Here is a 20,594-nt window from a genome sequence, read left to right as displayed (position 1 = left end):
ATTTATAATCAATTCGTAACAAAATTTTAAAATCTAGACCAAAAATATAAATTTTGTACCAAATTTATAATAAAATTTAAATTTAGAGCCAAATGTTCAAATTTTAAAATGCGATGATCGGTTGACCGGATAAAATGATCAAAAATAAATATAGTTATCGATTTTTGATCTTTCATTAAATTAAAAAAATATATAAGAATTAAATCAATTATAAAATTAAAATATAATAATTTTTACAAAGTTTTCCAAATGTCATGAACATTTTTCCACGAAAGAAAGAGGATTAAGGGGAATAAAAAAAGATATTCCTAATGCCAGACAAAGATACGTCATTTTCAAGCAACACTACTTTATTCAGTAACCAAAATGTAATTTGTACTTCTATATAAAATTAGAAAATACTAAGCTTTCACAGCTTTAGTTTAAAAAACGATTATCATTTTCATTATTCTATATTCATCTAAAATTATTCGAAATAACTAACATATATATAAATTTCGAAATAACTGACATATTCATTCCATGATTACTTTATTAATTAGTAACTTGTTTTTATTAATATATACAAATAAATAAGATATAACGATCAATGATTACTTCCAATGGTTTCAAAGTTATCAACAGTTGGTGAACCCCGCATATCCACATTTCACCAACTAAGAAAGCTTTGCAAGAACTTGGAGGTTGAGTGAGCATCATCCATATCGAACACTAGCCAACCACCCTTATCAATAATGGTCAACAAGCTATCATTTTCACTTCACAAAAAGATAAAGTAAAGCCCAAAATTAAAGGCATGAAGATGATAGACCAACAAAAACAAAAGATAAAGTACACCAACACAAGAATATTAGGAGACACGTCACCCCTACCCCTAACTTTGCTTCCCTTCTCATTTAAGACCCCTCCCTTTACTCTTCTCTATCTTTCCCCTTTTTAGAACTACATAGGTTGTTAGTTTTGTACTAGTTTCATCACACATTTTTGGTGGCCATGGGTTCTATGGGCAACCCTAGCAACACCAATTTGCCACCATATAATGCTTATAGAGATTGTTCACAAGGCATTTGTAGCATATATTGCCCACAATGGTGTTACATAATATTCCCTCCACCACCTCCATTCCAATCCGACGATGATGATTCCGGCATGAATTTCTCTCCTCTCATCATCGTGGTGATTGGAATCCTCGCGAGTGCTTTCCTTTTGATAAGCTACTACACAATCATCTCCAAGTATTGTAAAAGGGGAGAAAACCAATTGAATCCGTCTCCAGAATCAGAAATCCGGAATCAATCAACAACTCATGACCAGTTGCATCATGCGACTACTGGCCTAGATGATTCATTGATCAAGTCCATCGCGGTATGCAAATACAGAAAAGGTGATGGAATTGTAGATGGAACTGATTGTGCAGTATGTCTGAGTGAGTTTCAAGAAGGTGAGAGCTTAAGATTGTTGCCAAAATGCAATCATGCATTCCATCTCCCTTGTATTGACACATGGCTTGGATCTCATTCCAATTGTCCGCTATGCCGATCCCATGTCATGCCCGGAATACCAGTTCCATTCCAACGACCTATGGAATCACAAATTACATCTTCCAATTTTAATGTATCGTCTGTTGTGTTTCAAAGGAGGAATGATCTTGTTCTCGTTGTGGAAGATATACCACGGGATGATCATAGTGATGCAGTTGTTGTCAACGTCGTCACGAATGAGATTTTACCAAAATACCCTTTTCATGAAGTAGATTGCAACGTTGATTGGACGAGGATTCCCATGAACATGGGAATTGGAAATGACGAAGATGTTCAAGAAATTAGAAGGTCAACTTCATTGGGATCAGTGTCTTGTGAAAATCCAAATATTTTGATAGCTGATATACTACGGAATGAAGAGGCTTATGATGATGATGATCATCATCATCATCATGAACAAGTGGGCCCATCCAAAGTAGAAGATAGTAAATCAACAAAGAGAAGTAATACAATGAAGAGATCTGTTTCCACAGGGAGATTCATGTTCACAAGGAATGACAAAGGAAAAAATTCTATTCTACCCAACTGAGAACAGAATTTAAAATTTCAATGTACAAAGAGAGAGAATATGATTATTATCTAGATTTCATGACATTCACATGTTAAAAGGATGCTTTAATCCATTGACAAAGATATGTTATTACTATTTTTTCCCCATAAGTTATAAATTATCAATCTACAACAATTCTGGTGACTTGTAAGTTGTGTTATAACTTATAACATTTGTACATATTTTAAACTTGATTTATATAATCCAGAAAATAAATGAGTTGAAAATTTTGTTTCTGTATTTTAAGTAATATATTTCCCGTCATTGTATCATATATTCTTTTAAACCTCTCTAAAGGATAATTTTAATGTATCAAATATATATATAATAATTGGGTGGGGGTGGGGGATTGTTTATCATTTTATTAGTGTCATCAAACTTAAAGGCACGAGTGCATTCTTACATAAATTAAAGTGATCTAAAAAATACGGGATCCGGAGGCATCGCTCATGGTGCCTGATGGATATGATGGATACAACGGTCAATGTCCATGGCGGAGATCCTATATTTCTTATAGGGAGGAGGTCGGATGAGGGAGCAGGGGTGGAGCTACATGGATGCAAGAGTGGGCCTTGGCCCACCCTACACAAATTTGAGGTGAAATATTATATATAAATTTTATATTTTTATTGAATAAAAAAAAGCTAAGACTATGAATTATACCCCGTTCAAAACTTAAATTCATAATGAATGGAATACTTTACCTACTGTCGATTAAAAATTAAGACAACAATTTTTTAGATAGATCAAATTGTATTTCAATATCAATGATGAATTCCTTGTTCATCAGGTTAGTATATGCATATTTTTATTATTATTATAGTTAATCAATTACTTCCAACTTAAACGAACAACTTACTTTAAAATTATATATTGTTATATGTTGTTACCATCTGAAGTATTTAGCTACTTGTTTATATTTTATAAATTATTTGGTCTATCCTAAAATAAAATTCTGGCTACGCCACTGTGAGGGAGAGTCTACTGGACACCCTATTACCAGTCTGTGTCAAAACTGCATGAGGACATTACATGAGTAATAAAATCATATACCACTAATAATATTTTGGACGTAACAAAGTTTAAAAATCTTAAATAGGGCTTATCCAAATATATTTTAGGCGTGTACATAACGTCCCTAATTGCACAATGATACGTCCCTAATTGCGCAATGATATATATATATATATATATATATATATATATATATATATATATATATATATATATATATATATATATATATATATATTTGCTTATTTTAGAAGAAATAACATCATTATTACGAAATTTATGAAAAGTACTTTGAGCTTTCAAAATCACCGATAATAACAAAAATATCAACATTTACTAACTTGTTCTTCTCCAAACATAATCGACAAAACAATTCAACAAAAATAACTAGTAAGGGAAACTAAAACGCACTCGCACTTGATAAAGTTCTTTTTGATATATTTTATTATTAATCAAATCCTTCTATTACTATTATTTTAACCATGTACATAAAGTAGTAAAACATAAAAAATACACCATCTGTCATCACAAATAACATACCCACTAGGTCACCATCTATCTTCATCTCTTGGATTTGCAAAATATTCTTCAAAAAGTTTGAACCAAATCATCAAAAGAAGAAAGACACCGAAGTGGAGAATGAGAGCAGTGGCGGACTGGTGGTATAATGAGAAACCTTAATCAACAAATTTTGTAAACCTTTAAAGGGGGAAATCAAACGAAATCTGATGGATGTTGATCTCCTAAATTTTTTTCGAAGATAGAAATATAATTTAGTCAATGAGTTATAAAGTTATAACTTACCATTAAAACACTAGAACTTGAATGATGGATACCTGATATTTCAAAGATCGACCATGAGGGACAAAATACTATACTAAAAGGATATAAAGAAATAATCAAATTTATTCAAAAAAACAACCCAATAATCGTTGTTCAACAAAAACATCATCTTCGAAAAAAAAAAACATTTTTGTTGGTGAAAAGGGTTGCTTAGGGTTCAATTCCAAAAACGAATGAACTTAAGTTTATTCAAAAACTAAATGAACGTGATATTAGTCTAGTTCTATAATGATATGCTTAGAGGCGGAGCCAGAATCCTATAATAAAGGGGGCTTATGTTTAGTGTTGGATGTAGAATATGAAACTAGTGTATGTAGTAAGGACAAATTCAAAAAAATAAATTTATCCATATGACAAAGCTCTAAATAATCACATCACATTTTTTTTTTCCTTAATAATCATATAAACCAAAAAATTTAATCTCTTTTATTCAAATGGAAAGCAAGAAATTTTCGTTTATAAACCCTTGAAATAAGTAAGATATTAATAACAAAACTAATAGCTTACATCTAAAAGATTAAAACAATAAAATAATTATAGATACAATTAAAAGAAAAAGAAAGAAAAAGTAAACAAGAAAAGATGGGATACATAGGTTAGGTTCAGTTGCATATACTTTTTTGTACAGGAACGATATACTTTTATTTGATCTACAGTTTTATTGAATCTTTGTAACACCGTAAATTTCAAGACAAAATTTTCATTTAAAATAATCATTTTAATCTTAGAACACTTGTTTAAAATCTCATTCATAATTGAATTACAAAACATAGCTTCGTTTTCACTTGCATAGAAAACCAGGATCCTCCAAAATATGACTCTTTCTCTGGTGTGTACAATCCAGCCGGTGCCGTCCCGTGATACTGAAAGAAACCTGAAAACAACATAACACAAAACACTGTAAGCACGAAACTTAGTGAGTTCCCCAAAATACAACTTACGCACATACGCATTTCCAGGCCCTGACCTTCCGGTCCATGTGTCTTAGGGGACTTCCGTCCCTGCTGGGTAAACCTTCCGGTCCTACCCACGCCAACCTTACGGTCCAGATTACACGCCTTCCGGCCCATAACATAATGCCTTCCGGCCCACATAAACATACATAGCACGCATAACAATTATCTTATCACATATAGCACATATATCACATATCATATTCGACCTTCCGGTCACACAGTCGAACCCTTCCGGGTACGGTATAGTGAGAAGACTCACCTCGTGAATATCGAAAGCTAGCAAATCCCGAAGTCACCCGTGCTCGATCCGCCGAGCTACAATCTCCCTATAACATCATACATCTCTTATTAACACTTTTATCTTCTAAGTTTGACTATCCCTAAGAAGTCAAACATAGGTCAACTCTGGTCAACGGTCAACGGTCAACTTGACCGGACTCGGCGAGCGCTAGGGTGACTCGGCGAGTCTAGACGTCCTCACCAATTCTCTAAGATTCCCTTTCTACACGTCGAGTATCTCCCCTGACTCGACGAGTTCCTCCTGGAAGAATCGCGGGGCCACCCCGACTCAACTCGCCGAGTCTGAAGAACAACTCGGCGAGTCCCAGTTCTACTCAGACCACCTGTTAACCCTCTCTAACTCGCCCTGACTCACCGATCCAACCCATAACCCGGACAGGACCATTCTAAGGCAATCTTCAAGCTACTCGCCGAGTTTGTTCATCGGACTCGGTGAGTCCATGCCATGCAACCGCTCAAACTGCTTTCTAAGGTCAGATTTGCTCCGGCAATTCATAGGTCTGGCCTTCCTAGACTGGTTTATCACGTAAAGTCCTCATTTCGGTGCTCATAATACACCCCATGACTCATAATTTACATTTTGACCTAAGGCATAAGGATTCCAATCCAAAACCTCCATTGATTCCCGAAAAACTCAGGCATGGGACACTCTGGACTTCCAAGGGTCCCCATATAGGGTTCCAATCGCATGGGGGACTAAGGAAACACTCAATCTAGTCACAAAAGGGTTCAATAAACCCTAAATCCATATACACAACAACATAGAAGGGAACAACTCGAAAATATTACCTGAATAACGTTGCTCTGTGTCCCCAACTCTCAGAATATAGCTTCTCCTGTTGTTCCCTTAACCAAGCCTCCTCTTCCTTGCAAAGTAACACTTCCAAGATCAATAATGGTCTTCTACCTTGCTCCAGATGCTCACAATCGAATTAGGGTTTCACTCAAAGGGCTGGGGTGAACAATGACGGCCATAAGGCCCCTTATATATGTCCCTAACCTGGACGGTTAGGGTTTCGCTAAACAGCGCGGACTCGCCGAGTCCATATTCGGACTCATCGAGTCCAGTCGCGAACCCGCGACCAGATCCGCGATCCTACTCGGCGAGTCTGAGCTCCAACTCGCCGAGTCCCCTCTTAAAACACCCAAAATCATAAATATAACACTACCTGGAATTCCGGGCTGTTACAACTCTCCCCAACTAGGACTAGACTTCGCCCTCGAAGTCTCACTCTGAAAATAGCGCCGGGTGCTGCTCCCGCATCTCACGCTCCGGCTCCCAGGTCATTTCCGATCCCTTCCGGTGCTGCCACTGAACTAACACCAGAGGTATCTCCTTATTCCTCAGAACCTTGATCTTCCGATCTCTGATGGCCACTGGTCTCTCGGCATAATTCAGGCTCGCATCCACCTGAATGTCCTCTAATGGAACCACTGCCGACTCATCGGCTATACACTTTCTCAATTGCGACACATGAAAAGTGTTGTGGATCTGTCTCAATTCCGTTGGCAACTCCAAACGGTAGGCCACCCGTCCTACCCTCACAATCACACGAAAAGGCCCAATATACCGGGGCCCCGACTTGCCCCTCTTCCTGAATCGAATCACTCCTTTCCAAGGAGAGACCTTCAGGAGTACGAAGTCGCCGACCTGAAACTCAAGCTCGGACCGGCGTTTGTCTGCATAACTTTTTTGTCGGCTCTAGGCGGTCAATAACCTCTGTCTAACCTGCTGAATCTGCTCTGTCGACTGAAGCACGATCTCTGTACTGCCCATCACTCTCTGTAACCGAGAATTACCCAAGATGCAACTCTGCTCTAAATCTCAACGATCACTCGACCCATAAGGGTTAGGAAACCATGAACCACCGGATCCCCGATCCAAAGCCCACTTTATCCATTCCGGAACGACTGAGAGACCCATTCTCACTCTCAGAGCAACTCTCATGAGTTCTCCTCTTGCAATCACATACACATGCTGAACTAGCCCCAACACCCACAGGTTGGAAGACCCGATACACTGATGATATCCTCGAACATTCCCCCCCCCCCCAGGATGAACCACTGATACATACCCAATACCCTGATCAGAATCACACTGAGAGTCCATGATTCTCTCCCTGGATCCCTTCCGAGCCTCCTGGCTCTACACCCGCGGAATCCCTTCCGCGTCCTCAGCAGACATCTCATCATGATGTCATTCCATACCACTGTAACAGACACAGCGTTCAACCCTCATACTCTAAATCATCCATTCGCCCTACTACCTTCACTTCCGTGAACCAACACTTCCCCCCCCTTGGGGTTACATACCTTTCTCTTCCCTTACCTAGGGAAATCCACTTAACAACCTTGCCACTACTCCATGTATCGCACATGCTCTGGATCTGCTCGCAAGGACTCTCAGGTCCATGCGTTACCTCTCCTCAGCAAATGAGGGTCCGACACCACCTCCTATACAACAGCTCAAAGGGCGGCATACCAATGCACTAATGATGGCTGTTGATATAGGACAACTCAACCAAGGATAAATACGTGCCACAGCTTCCTCCGAAATCTAATACACATGCCCGAAGCATGTCTTCGAGCGTCTGAATCGTTCACTCTCTCTAAAGTGTCCTCAGACATCATCATGATAAGCTCTAGCTCATTTCTTATATCCCTCTTCGAGACTGAGCACCAGGTCAGCTTTTGGATCCACAGCTGAGCCCCCAAAGGTCACCCATATCATGATCCAAATATCCCACTAACTTCCTCCCCGTGACCACTATCCCGGCCCAGTGACACGCAAGTCACGAAATCCTCTTTTCCTCATGCGAGAAAAATACAATCCAACCGAGGATCGTCTCAACTCTGATCTCTGGTTTCTGCTGCGCATATTCCTTGCGTATCTCACCACATTTCCCGACAGAGACGGAGACCCCAGTCATGCCCCCGGTTCAACATCCAGGCTCCAAGGACTCAATACTAGGGCTACTCAAACCCAAAACTCTTCCACATCATACACTGCTCGGGAAACATTCCAACATCACATTCTCTTGCCATCTAGTGAGTACTGCGACTCCACACAGTATCACAACACCCTCTGAATAGTGAGTACTACGGCTCCCCGCAGTATCACAACACCCTCTGACTAGTGAGTACTACGGCTCCCCGCAGTATCACACACCCTCTGACCAGGGAGTACTACGGCTCCCCGCAGTATCACAACACCCTCTGACTCCACTAGCTCGTGCTCCGCAGTCTATCATCAGTGGCTACCCATACTCGACTCGAATATCCATCACAGACTCTGGAGGCAATCAACATAACAAATGCCCACCCTTACGAAAATCCACTCTCTCAAATAATCTCCCTGGATGCCCATACTCGAAGGGCTCCCACTAGATCCATAGACACTTGATATACCACAAGTCGATTCATTTCAAGATTCACGAGTAACACCGAAATAACGATATCATACCCGGATATCTCAGAATACCCCAACAGAACATCACAAGATCCTGCCACAACCACTGATCTCCTGCCCCAAGCATCATATAGACACAATAATATATTTCCTCTGAACCCCAAAATTAGATCTGCATTTTCCAAATTGCAATCTCGGTGTATCCAATTTCTCAATTGGAATACAAGAAAACGCTAACGCTACTAAATATGCTAATAATTCTCCGAACCCATTTTCCACCGCTCAAAATCCAAACAAGGATACACATACCGACCCGGGAGTTGGCTGCCTAATCATTCTCTATCTACTTGCAACAACACCGAACACCTGTCGTGGAGACATTCATCCTTCTCATCAAGTACTTCCCGCATTAACTCACTCTGACCCCTTTCCTCGATCACCGACATCTCTGGTCTCATGATTTCCTACAGCATATCTCTATGCTCCACTTATAACTACTCTTGACAAATCTCTGCTTTCTTACATACTACACCCGGTTCTCCCCCACTTAGGGTTCGAACCATCACCAATTAGCACACAACCCACCCACAACTATTTTTCACCAGCGAAATCGCACCTGCCCCAGGAAAGTGCTACACAACGCCCGATAATTCCCTCTTAAGGAAATCAATCAACCCCCTATACTCTGAACCTCTGATGAACTCCTCAAGAACTTCTCATCACGACTGCCTCTAGTCGTTCCAAATCTCATACCAAACTAGCACTAAGCATCTCAACTGCTCAATAACATCCCTGGCTCATAGACTGAACCGCAAAATCATCGTACCTCTCACCTCAACTCATCAACCAATGCTCCAACACCGGAATTGTCCCAAGGACAGGGACCCACTCCCAACATAGCTGAACACTCTCTACACTGCAAAACTCGACTGAACTCCCCACTGATACCACTACAACCCATCCTACTATTCTCAAATAGGTGTGGTGTGGTCCTCGACTACCTCAGTCCCAACTGACTGTCTGCTCATGATAAGTCACTGCCTCGCGGCACACATGCTACCTGATACTCTGGGAGAAATCATCACCGATAACGACCTGCAGGGTTTACCCCCAAACCCAAAACTAAAACATCAGGCCTCTCGTGTCTTGCACACGAACATAAATAGCACCACCCACATAGAAGGTGACCTCTCCTCTATCGACTGATTGCTCAACTCAGACCGAAATTCTCATCTCCCTCTAACTCCTTACCAAAATACTCTGATAGGCACTCGACTTCTCTCTCGAGGGACGCCTCTCCAAACTCAATCATGGTCTACAGGCCTAAAACCCATAGCGTCCAATCTCTACCTCATCAATCATGACTGGATAACAAGATAATCACAAGCATCATTCACTACGAACCATGGTACTCATCCCATGACATCCCTTCTCAATCTGCTCCGGTGTATGGTACCCGAACCATAGCATCACTCCTCAATCTGCTCCGATGTATGGTACTCAACCATAACATCACTCCTCAATCTGCTCCGATGTATGGTACACGAACCATAACATCACTCCGCAATCTGCTCCGATGTATGGTACTCGAACCATAACATCACTCTTCAATACGCTCATTAGAATCTTCAGAATACTCCCTGTATCAAGTATGGGTCCTCTGCTTTCAGTAGTACGGGCCCATACTACCTGCCACATCTACCCATACTTTCCACACGGACTATCCCGGAGTTCCTAAGTAGCTGCTCGACCTGCTCTTTCACCAATCCCATCGCGCGTGCTCGCTCCCCAGCGAAATCCTCTACTCTACCAGCGCACTCATCTGGCTAGGTTTACTCCCTAGGCTCTTCCGTTGTCCTCCCACTTCTTTGCTATCAGTTGCTGAAGAGCTCCTAATGATGCCAGCCATCTACCTCCTGAATATCGTCATATTCACTTGGTAGCTGACTCCCATCATCGAGAGTTCCACAAAGCACAAAGCAAGCATCATTCGAGCATCGAAGAATACATAGGACTCCCTCTCTGTGATAACTCCACCTTCTCGGCTCATCCTCGGAAGTACCACTGAACTCTGTAACTCTACCCCTCATGGGTTCTAACTGGATACTCTCACTCATCACATACTCAAAAGCACAACACATATAACAACAAGTCCTAGGCTAAGGCATCACAAATCAGGCCACTCTAGTCCTAAGATATGAAATACCTAGCCTGTCTCTAGCATGCAATAATATCTCATAAAGTGCATCATAAATATCTCATAAGACAAAAGTAAGGGTATTCTGGGAAATCACCGTTTGGGCTCTGGCTGATTGTACACACTGCTCTTTCTTGCTTTCTCTTGAACTCTTATTCACTTTTAGAAAACTATTTATTTGAAAACTTTTCTTACTTCCTCAGTTTGAGTCCAGATTTACCCGAAGGCGCATCCGAATCCCTCAAACCAAGGCTCTGATACCAATTTGTAACACCGTAAATTTCAAGACAAAATTTTCATTTAAAATAATCATTTTAATCTTAGAACACTTGTTTAAAATCTCATTCATAATTGAATTACAAAACATAGCTTCATTTTCACTTGCATAGAAAACCAGGATCCTCCAAAATATGACTCTTTCTCTGGTGTGTACAATCCAGCCGGTGCCGTCCCGTGATACTAAAAGAAACCTGAAAACAACATAACACAAAACACTGTAAGCACGAAGCTTAGTAAGTTCCCCAAAATACAACTTACGCACATACGCCTTTCCAGGCCCTGACCTTCCGGTCCATGTGTCTCAGGGGACTTCCGTCCCTGCTGGGTAAACCTTCCGGTCCTACCCACGCCAACCTTACGGTCCAGATTACACGCCTTCCGGCCCATAAAATAATGCCTTCCGGCCCACATAAACATACATAGCACGCATAACAATTATCTTATCACATATAGCACATATATCACATATCATATCCGACCTTCCGGTCACACAGTCGAACCCTTCTGGGTACGGTATACTGAGAAGACTCACCTCGTGAATATCGAAAGCTAGCAAATCCCGAAGTCACCCGTGCTCGATCCGCCGAGCTACAATCTCCCTATAACATCATACATCTCTTATTAACACTTTTATCTTCTAAGTTTGACTATCCCTAAGAAGTCAAACATTGTAACAGCCCGGAATTCCAGATATTGCTATAATTATGATTTTGGGTGTTTTAAGAGGGGACTCGGCGAGTTGGAGCTCAGACTCGCCGAGTAGGATCGCGGATCTGGTCGCGGGTTCGCGACTGGACTCGACGAGTCCGAATATGGACTCGGCGAGTCCACGCTGTTTAGCGAAACCCTAACCGTTCAGGTTTGGGACGTATATGAGGGACTTTATGGCCGTCATTGTTCACCCTAGCCTTCTGAGAGAAACCCTAATTCGATTGTGAGCATCTGGAGCAAGGTTGAAGACCATTGTTGATTTTGGAAGAGTTGTTGTGCAAGGAAGAGAAGGCTTGGTTAAGGGAAACAACAAGAGAAGTCACGTTCTGAGGATTGGGGACACAGAGAGCACATTATTCAGGTAATAATTCGAGTTACATTCTTCTATGTTGATGTGTATATGGATTTAGGGTTGATTGAACCCTTTTGTGGCTAGATTGAATGTTACCTTAGTCCCCAAAGCGATTGGAACCCTGTATTGGGATCTTTGGAAGTCCAGAATGTCCCATGCCTGAGCATTTCGGGAGTCAATGGAGGTTTTGGATTGGAATCCTTATGCCTTAGGTCAAAATGTAAATTATGAGTCATGGGGTGTATTATGAGCACCGAAATGAGGACCTTATGTGATGGATCAGTCTAGGAAGGCCAGACCTATGAATGGTCGGAGCAGTTCTGACCTTAGAAGGCAGTTTGAGCGGTTGCATGGCATGGACTCGCCGAGTCCGATGAACAGACTCGGCGAGTAGCTTGAAGATTAACTGGGACTCGTCGAGTTGTTCTTCAGACTCGGCGAGTTGAGTCGGGGTGGCCCCGCGATTCATCCAGGAGGAACTCGTCGAGTCAAGGGGGATACTCGACGTGTAGAAAGGGAATCTTAAGGAATCGGTGAGTTGAGGGCGAGTGGACTCAGAGTTGTTGAACTCGGCGAGTCTTGGGGTGACTCGGCGAGTTAGATCGTGGGTTGAGTGAAGTTCTGAGTATGGGGACTCGGCGAGTCATAGGGTTGACTCGGCGAGTAGGGTCAGTCAGGGGTTGACTTTGACCTTGTCTTTGACCAAGGATTGACCAGTGGTTCCAGGGGTATTTTGGTAATTGTTGTTTATTGCTTGAGTTCAGTACATTGGTGACTGTCCAGAGGTGGAGATCGTATCAGTGATCGGAGCAGCTTGAGCTATCTGTTCAGTCGGCAGTTTCGAGGTGAGTTATCCTCACTATATCGCTAGGGTTTATGGCACCAAGGCCGACCCTTTTATCGGATGGAAATCCGGGTAGCTGTCATTGTTATGATATAGGCCGGAAGGCATTACATGTTATGGGCCGGAAGGCATTGCTATGTGGACCGGAAGGTCATGGCCTGGAAAGGCGTATGTATGCATTTAGTATGTTGACTGATTTGTAGGGTAATGTTATGCTAGTGGCCGGCTAGACCGGTATCTTGTTTAGAGTAATGCTATGATATGTGATCTGTTGATCGATTGTTGTCTATGAACTGCTATATGATTATTTGTTATGTTATATATGCATTTTATGCTTATGGGCCGGAAGGCAATATGTTATGGGCCGGAAGGCAATATGTTATGGGCCGGAAGGCAATATGTTGTGTTATGGACCGGAAGGTCGGCGTGGGTAGGACCGGAAGGTTTACCCAGCAGGGACGGAAGTCCCCTGAGACACATGGACCGGAAGGTCAGGGCCTGGAAAGGCGTATATGTGGTTGGTATTTTGGGGGTATCTCACTAAGCTTTCGGGCTTACAGTTGTGATTTTATGTTTCAGGTTCTCAAGAGTTTGTGGCAAGGCAAAGGCGTGATCGTACCGTTCCTCGCATTGGTGTTTTATGATAAGAACCTGGGAAATTACTCTGTTAAATAATGTATTGAAAACCTTTTTGTAACAACGTTAATAAAATGGGTGATTTTGAAAAGTTTTAATTGTTTCGAAATTTTGGACGTTACAAGTTGGTATCAGAGCCTTGGTTTGAGTGAATTGGGGAAACATTCGTGTGACTCCAGTCTCAAATCGAGGAGGATTCTAAAAAGAGAAATTTAAAATGGTTTTCAAATTTAGTAAAAGGAGGACGCGGAGGTACGATCAGCCGGAGCCAGTAAGTAACCCCAAGATACCATACATGATATTTGTTTTATTGAGCTTGATAGAACAGCATGCTAGAGTTAGGCTAGGGATCTTCAGGAATTCATGATAATGTTGCCTGATTTGTGATGCCTGTAGCCTAGGGTCCCCTATGGGATGTTCTCAGTGTTCATCTAGTGGTGAGGGTTGATAGTTGTTATGCATGTTCCCTAGGGTATTGTGGTAGTACTTCATACAAATATGGGTAGGTGTGGAAGGTAGTATGGGCCCGTACTACTGAAAGCACAGCACCCATACGCGTATCAGGGAAACCATGGTCTCTAGGGTAGGGTTGCGAGAGTTGGATCCCAGGATTGTGGGAAGTGTCTGAGATTGGTATGGTGTCTTCGGTATGGAGATTTCAAGGCATGATGATAGTGGATCCGGATCAGGATCGGGAGCTGGAGAGCGAGTTCCGGGTGGATCGGTGCTGTCGGAGGTTATCGATCAGACGAGCACGAGCGAGCGGGATGCGAGGATTCGCGAGATCCTGCGTGATGGGGTTGCTGCATTGTTCCGGGCTGAATTGCCGGAATTGTTTGGGTCGAACAAGACCGCCATGATTGAGTATTTTGATGAGCAATATGCGACTCTCGCAGAGACGGCTGCCGCGGTGGCTACAGCGGTTGTAGCAGCGGCAAGGGGAGGAGCTAGTCGGAGTTTTCAGTATCGGGACTTCTATTATACGAAGCCTCCCACATTCGATGGAGTTCAGGACCCGATTGTTGCTATGAGATGGTTATCAGACGTGGAGGGGTGTTTCTCCACGAGTTTATGCCCTGCTGATCAGGGGGTGAGGTGTGCTCTGAACCTATTGAGGCTCGGGGCAAAGGATTGGTGGAGATTGACTACGGGGTCATTTTCCGATGCGCAGAGGGCTGCGGTTTCATGGGATCAATTCAGAGAGATGTTTAGTACTCGCTATGTTCCGCGAGATGAGAGGGAGAGATTGGCTCGGGAGTTCCTTGAGCTGAAGCAGGATTCGGAGTCGGTGACTGAGAGCACCAGGATGTTTATTGAGAGGGCGATGTTTTGCCCTGAGTTCGCTTCGGAGCAGGCTCAGATGTCCCGATATCTGAGTATGTTCAAGGGGGATATCAGACAGTTCGTGTCTGCGTAGAGGTGCGAGACCTTGTTGGTGTTACATGAGGCCGCCATGCGGCGTGAGTTAGAGGTTGAGTTGCAGTTGCGTGAGCTGAGGCAGGCTCCGATGCAGTCACAGCTAGCACCGAAACGGTCCAGTACCGTTGATGTTAGAATGGGGGATCGGAGCGGCCACACTTGTGGGAAGTGTGGGAGGGGTTACACCGGAGTTTGCTGGTCCGGTGGTGCATGCCGCAGGTGCGGAAAGGAGGGGCACTATGCGCGGGATTGTCGGCAGTCAGTGCCGATTCGGGATTCGAGGATTTGTTATCATTGTCGGCAGGTTGGACATTTGAGGGTCAACTGTCCACAGCTTTCTGCAGGACCGGTGCAGGCTCTAGCACCGCCCACCTTGAGGAGTTCAGGAGGAGGACAGGATGGAGCGGAGCCCCAAGGGCTCAGGGTCGTGCTTATCGGCTTGCGGTAGAGGGAGACGGAGCAGTGCCGGAGGCAGCTGTGGGTATGATGCTTTCTTGATGTCTTGATTATCTTGCGTTGATTGTGGCGTATTGTTTGTGCTGGTATCTTGTGTGGATTTCGATGCGGTATTCGTTGTTCCGCGGGTTTGGCATGGTTATGGATTGGAGTTTCAGGTTTTCGCTTTGGCATTCGTTGTTCCCTGATGGTTTGGTATGGTTATAGTCTGGTGTTTTGGTGCCGATATTATTGTGCGGTTTTCGATGCGGTATCCATCCTTTTGCAGGTTGTGGGTTTGGTTATGGGTTAATGTTTGGGAATTCCGTTGGTATCATTCGTGAGGGTTGATAGTGGAGATGCGGCACTGGGTTGAATGTCGGGTAGCATCTGCAGTCGTGGAGTGGATAATTGAAAGACCGGATTCTTTTGAGCGGATTGATCAGGGAGGAGATGTGTTTTGCTGTGGGTTGCTTATGCTGGTGGGAAGCAGTCAGTGTGTAAGTGTTCTCTTTGTACGGGGTTGTTCTGGAAGGTCATTAGTGGCGATCGGTGGCTGTTAGTCAGTGCTTTAAGTGGGGGAGAATTGGAGAATTCTCCGGGAGATCGATGAGTATGTGAGGGTGCTTAGCTGTTGGGATTCAGCAGTGTTCTGTTAGCTCAGAGTATGGGCTGACAAAAGCGAGTGTCGGGTATGCGGGGCGGGATACAGACCTAGGGCATTTGATTGTGGAGGCCTGGGAGCAGGCCGGGATCAAGTTTGATTAGGTAGCCGGAGTTATGCGATCAGAGTATTTGTATGCTTGATGTACATGATGGGTTGTACTGCATTAATCCCACGGGATTTATGTTGTGCATGTTTCTAGAGTTGGAACCGGAAGGTTCCCAGAGTTAGAACCTGAGGGTTCACAAAGTTTGGGTGTACGGACCCACAGAGATATAGCCTCGAGTGGCTAGTGTGTGTTATGAGAGTCGGTCCAGTCATGCTGGGGACTCTGATGGTATTGTTGGATCAGTTTGAAATTTCGGATTTTGTATGTTGCAGTGTGATTACATTGGAAGGTCTGGCCCCGGGTTAGTGATTTTGTTTAGTTGAGGTAGTGATTTTGTGGAATGGAGAGAGTGCATGGGCTTGAGAGCCCCTGCAATGAGAACCAGAGTATGTGAATAGCGGTTACGCAAAAAGGGTGGTGTCGCTTGGGGCGAGCACCGTGGCACTGGTTGGAGTGGCATTATGGCCAAGAGGGTTCCTTGGAAAAGGAAAAGAGAAAGGTGTGTAACTCCGAAGGGGAGTGCAAGTTCACGAAAGTGAAAGCTGCAGAGCAGAGTTATGGTTAGAGTATTTCGAGTATGGTTTTGAGCATCGTGTTCGCGGCAGTGAAGTAGGAACTCATCCGGTTTGGGATGTCTGTTGAGGCTCAGAAGGGATGCAGGGGGACAGAGAATCTTAAAATTCTCAGTATGATTCTGATCAGAGTATAGGGTGGATATTAGTAGTTCATCTTGGGAGATGTTCGAGGATATCATCAGTGTATCGGGTCTTCCAACCTGCGGGTGTTGGGGCTAGTTCAGCATGTGTATGTGATTGCAAGAGGAGAACTCGTGAGAGTTGCTCTGAGAGTAAGAATGGGTCTCTCAGTCGGTCCAGAATGGACAAAGTGGGCTTTGGATCGGGGATCCGGTGGTTCATGGTTTCCTAACCCTTATGGGTCAAGTGATCGTTGAGATTTAGAGCAGAGTTGCATCTTGGGTAATTCTCGGTTCCAGAGAGTGATGGGCAGTACAGAGATCGTGCTTCAGTCGACAGAGCAGATTCAGCAGATTAGATAGAGGTTATTGACCGCCCAGAGTCGACAGGAAAGTTATGCAGACAGACGCCGGTCCGAGCTTGAGTTTCAGGTTGGCAACTTCGTGCTCCTGAAGGTCTCTCCTTGGAAAGGAGTGATTCGATTCAGGAAGAGGGGCAAGTTGGGGCCCCGGTATATTGGGCCTTTTCATGTGATTGTGGGGGTAGGCCGGGTGGCCTACCATTTGGAGTTGCCCACGGATTTGAGACAAATCCACGACATTTTTCATGTGTCGCAATTGAGAAAGCATAAAGCCGATGAGTCGGCAGTGGTCCCATTAGAAGACATTCAGGTGGATGCGAGCCTGAATTATGCCGAGAGACCAGTGGTCATCAGAGATCGGAAAATCGAGGTTCTGAGGAATAAGGAGATACCTCTGGTGTTAGTTCAGTGGCAGCACCGGAGGGGATCGGAAATGACCTGTGAGCCGGAGCGTGAGATGTGGGAGCAGCATCTGGACATATTTTCAGAGTGAGACTTCGAGGACGAAGTCTAGTCCTAGTGGGGGAGAGTTGTAACAGCCCGGAATTCCAGATATTGCTATAATTATGATTTTGGGTGTTTTAAGAGGGGACTCGGCGAGTTGGAGCTCAGACTCGCCGAGTAGGATCGCGGATCTGGTCGCGGGTTCGCGACTGGACTCGACGAGTCCGAATATGGACTCGGCGAGTCCACGCTGTTTAGCGAAACCCTTACCGTTCAGGTTTGGGACGTATATGAGGGACTTTATGGCCGTCATTGTTCACCCTAGCCTTCTGAGAGAAACCCTAATTCGATTGTGAGCATCTGGAGCAAGGTTGAAGACCATTGTTGATTTTGGAAGAGTTGTTGTGCAAGGAAGAGAAGGCTTGGTTAAGGGAAACAACAAGAGAAGTCACGTTCTGAGGATTGGGGACACAGAGAGCACATTATTCAGGTAATAATTCGAGTTACATTCTTCTATGTTGATGTGTATATGGATTTAGGGTTGATTGAACCCTTTTGTGGCTAGATTGAATGTTACCTTAGTCCCCAAAGCGATTGGAACCCTGTATTGGGATCTTTGGAAGTCCAGAATGTCCCATGCCTGAGCATTTCGGGAGTCAATGGAGGTTTTGGATTGGAATCCTTATGCCTTAGGTCAAAATGTAAATTATGAGTCATGGGGTGTATTATGAGCACCGAAATGAGGACCTTATGTGATGGATCAGTCTAGGAAGGCCAGACCTATGAATGGTCGGAGCAGTTCTGACCTTAGAAGGCAGTTTGAGCGGTTGCGTGGCATGGACTCGCCGAGTCCGATGAACAGACTCGGCGAGTAGCTTGAAGATTAACTGGGACTCGTCGAGTTGTTCTTCAGACTCGGCGAGTTGAGTCGGGGTGGCCCCGCGATTCATCCAGGAGGAACTCGTCGAGTCAAGGGGGATACTCGACGTGTAGAAAGGGAATCTTAAGGAATCAGTGAGTTGAGGGCGAGTGGACTCAGAGTTGTTGAACTCGGCGAGTCTTGGGGTGACTCGGCGAGTTAGATCGTGGGTTGAGTGAAGTTCTGAGTATGGGGACTCGGCGAGTCATAGGGTTGACTCGGCGAGTAGGGTCAGTCAGGGGTTGACTTTGACCTTGTCTTTGACCAAGGATTGACCAGTGGTTCCAGGGGTATTTTGGTAATTGTTGTTTATTGCTTGAGTTCAGTACATTGGTGACTGTCCAGAGGTGGAGATCGTATCAGTGATCGGAGCAGCTTGAGCTATCTGTTCAGTCGGCAGTTTCGAGGTGAGTTATCCTCACTATATCGCTAGGGTTTATGGCACCAAGGCCGACCCTTTTATCGGATGGAAATCCGGGTAGTTGTCATTGTTATGATATAGGCCGGAAGGCATTACATGTTATGGGCCGGAAGGCATTGCTATGTGGACCGGAAGGTCATGGCCTGGAAAGGCGTATGTATGCATTTAGTATGTTGACTGATTTGTAGGGTAATGTTATGCTAGTGGCCGGCTAGACCGGTATCTTGTTTAGAGTAATGCTATGATATGTGATCTGTTGATCGATTGTTGTCTATGAACTGCTATATGATTATTTGTTATGTTATATATGCATTTTATGCTTATGGGCCGGAAGGCAATATGTTATGGGCCGGAAGGCAATATGTTGTGTGATGGACCGGAACAATATCAATCGGATCTTAGATCCTAAACCCATGAGCGTTTCCTTCAAGACTCCGCTTGTTGCTACTCCATTCTCCTCTCCAAGAAAAAAATACACTTTTCATGTGTCGGAAGGCAATATGTTGTGTTATGAACTGCTAGGATTGCGTCTCACGGTCTCAAAAAATTAGACTGTCTCACATGAACATAACCCTATATATATATATATATATATATATATACACACTTAGGTACCCAAATACACTATACTACGTCGTTTTTAACATATAATATGTTGTAATTGTCCAATGTTCTTATTTTTTAACTTCTAACTTGATGTACGTTCATGATTTTTATAAATCACACATTTATCTTCCTCTTACATAATTTTCATTTACAACTACAATATATATAGCCTAGTAGATGTTTGGTAAAAAAAATGTGATGTAAGAGAAAGATAATCGTGAAATTTCGAAAATCTTGAAAGTAACTCAAGTTAGGGGTTGAAGTTAAAGAACATTAAAACGGATATATCAAACAAAATGACGTATTATGGTGTCTTTGGGTACCTAAGCTTATATACCCTTAAAGGTATGTTCACTTTTCCCATATATATATATATATATATATATATATATATATATATATATATATATATATATATATATATATATATATATATATATATATATATATATATATATAGAATAGTTATATGAAAAATGAATATTAGGGCAAAACATCACTTTAGAGTAATTTAACGAAATCACCCAAGCCATTGTTAAAATTACACTTTCCCAACCATCTTTCTTTATAATCGTTATTAAAAATATATAATCTACTACTAAATTGTAATCGTTATTAAAAATAATACAATTATTCTTGTTATCACTGAAGACATGTGTTGAAATTTGTGAGAACTCTCTAAAGGGAAGAGCATAGCCACCACATCTGCAACTGGATATTAATTTCCATCATTTTCCTAAAAGTTCACATCTTTAGGCTAAATGATGTTGTGTTATTATAGGTAATATAAGATTTATATCAAAAATACAACATCATATTAGTAACTGAGAGAATTACATCATTTGGGTAGGACATTTTAAGATCGCTACGAACAGGCAACTTGCAATAC

General features: G+C 43.0%; 1 protein-coding gene across 1 annotated transcript; it reads left to right on the top strand.

Annotated features, from left to right (window-relative positions):
- The first annotated feature begins 884 nt into the window (after window positions 1–884).
- On the top strand, window positions 885–2,318 carry LOC111879986 (RING-H2 finger protein ATL52-like). The gene has a single exon (XM_023876406.3). The coding sequence runs from the start codon at window positions 994–996 to the stop codon at window positions 2,068–2,070; it is 1,077 nt and encodes a 358-aa protein (XP_023732174.1). The 5' UTR covers window positions 885–993; the 3' UTR covers window positions 2,071–2,318.
- The last annotated feature ends 18,276 nt before the right edge of the window (window positions 2,319–20,594 follow it).

The sequence above is a fragment of the Lactuca sativa genome, chromosome 4, assembly GCF_002870075.4.
Source record: "Lactuca sativa cultivar Salinas chromosome 4, Lsat_Salinas_v11, whole genome shotgun sequence".
In the NCBI taxonomy this organism is placed as follows: Eukaryota; Viridiplantae; Streptophyta; class Magnoliopsida; order Asterales; family Asteraceae; genus Lactuca; species Lactuca sativa.
This window is presented reverse-complemented; position numbering and strand designations above follow the sequence as displayed.

What these genes read in the sequence shown, in the direction of transcription:
- LOC111879986 (XM_023876406.3), top strand. Translation starts at nt 994, where the DNA reads ATGGGTTCTATGGGCAACCCTAGCAACACCAATTTGCCACCATATAAT.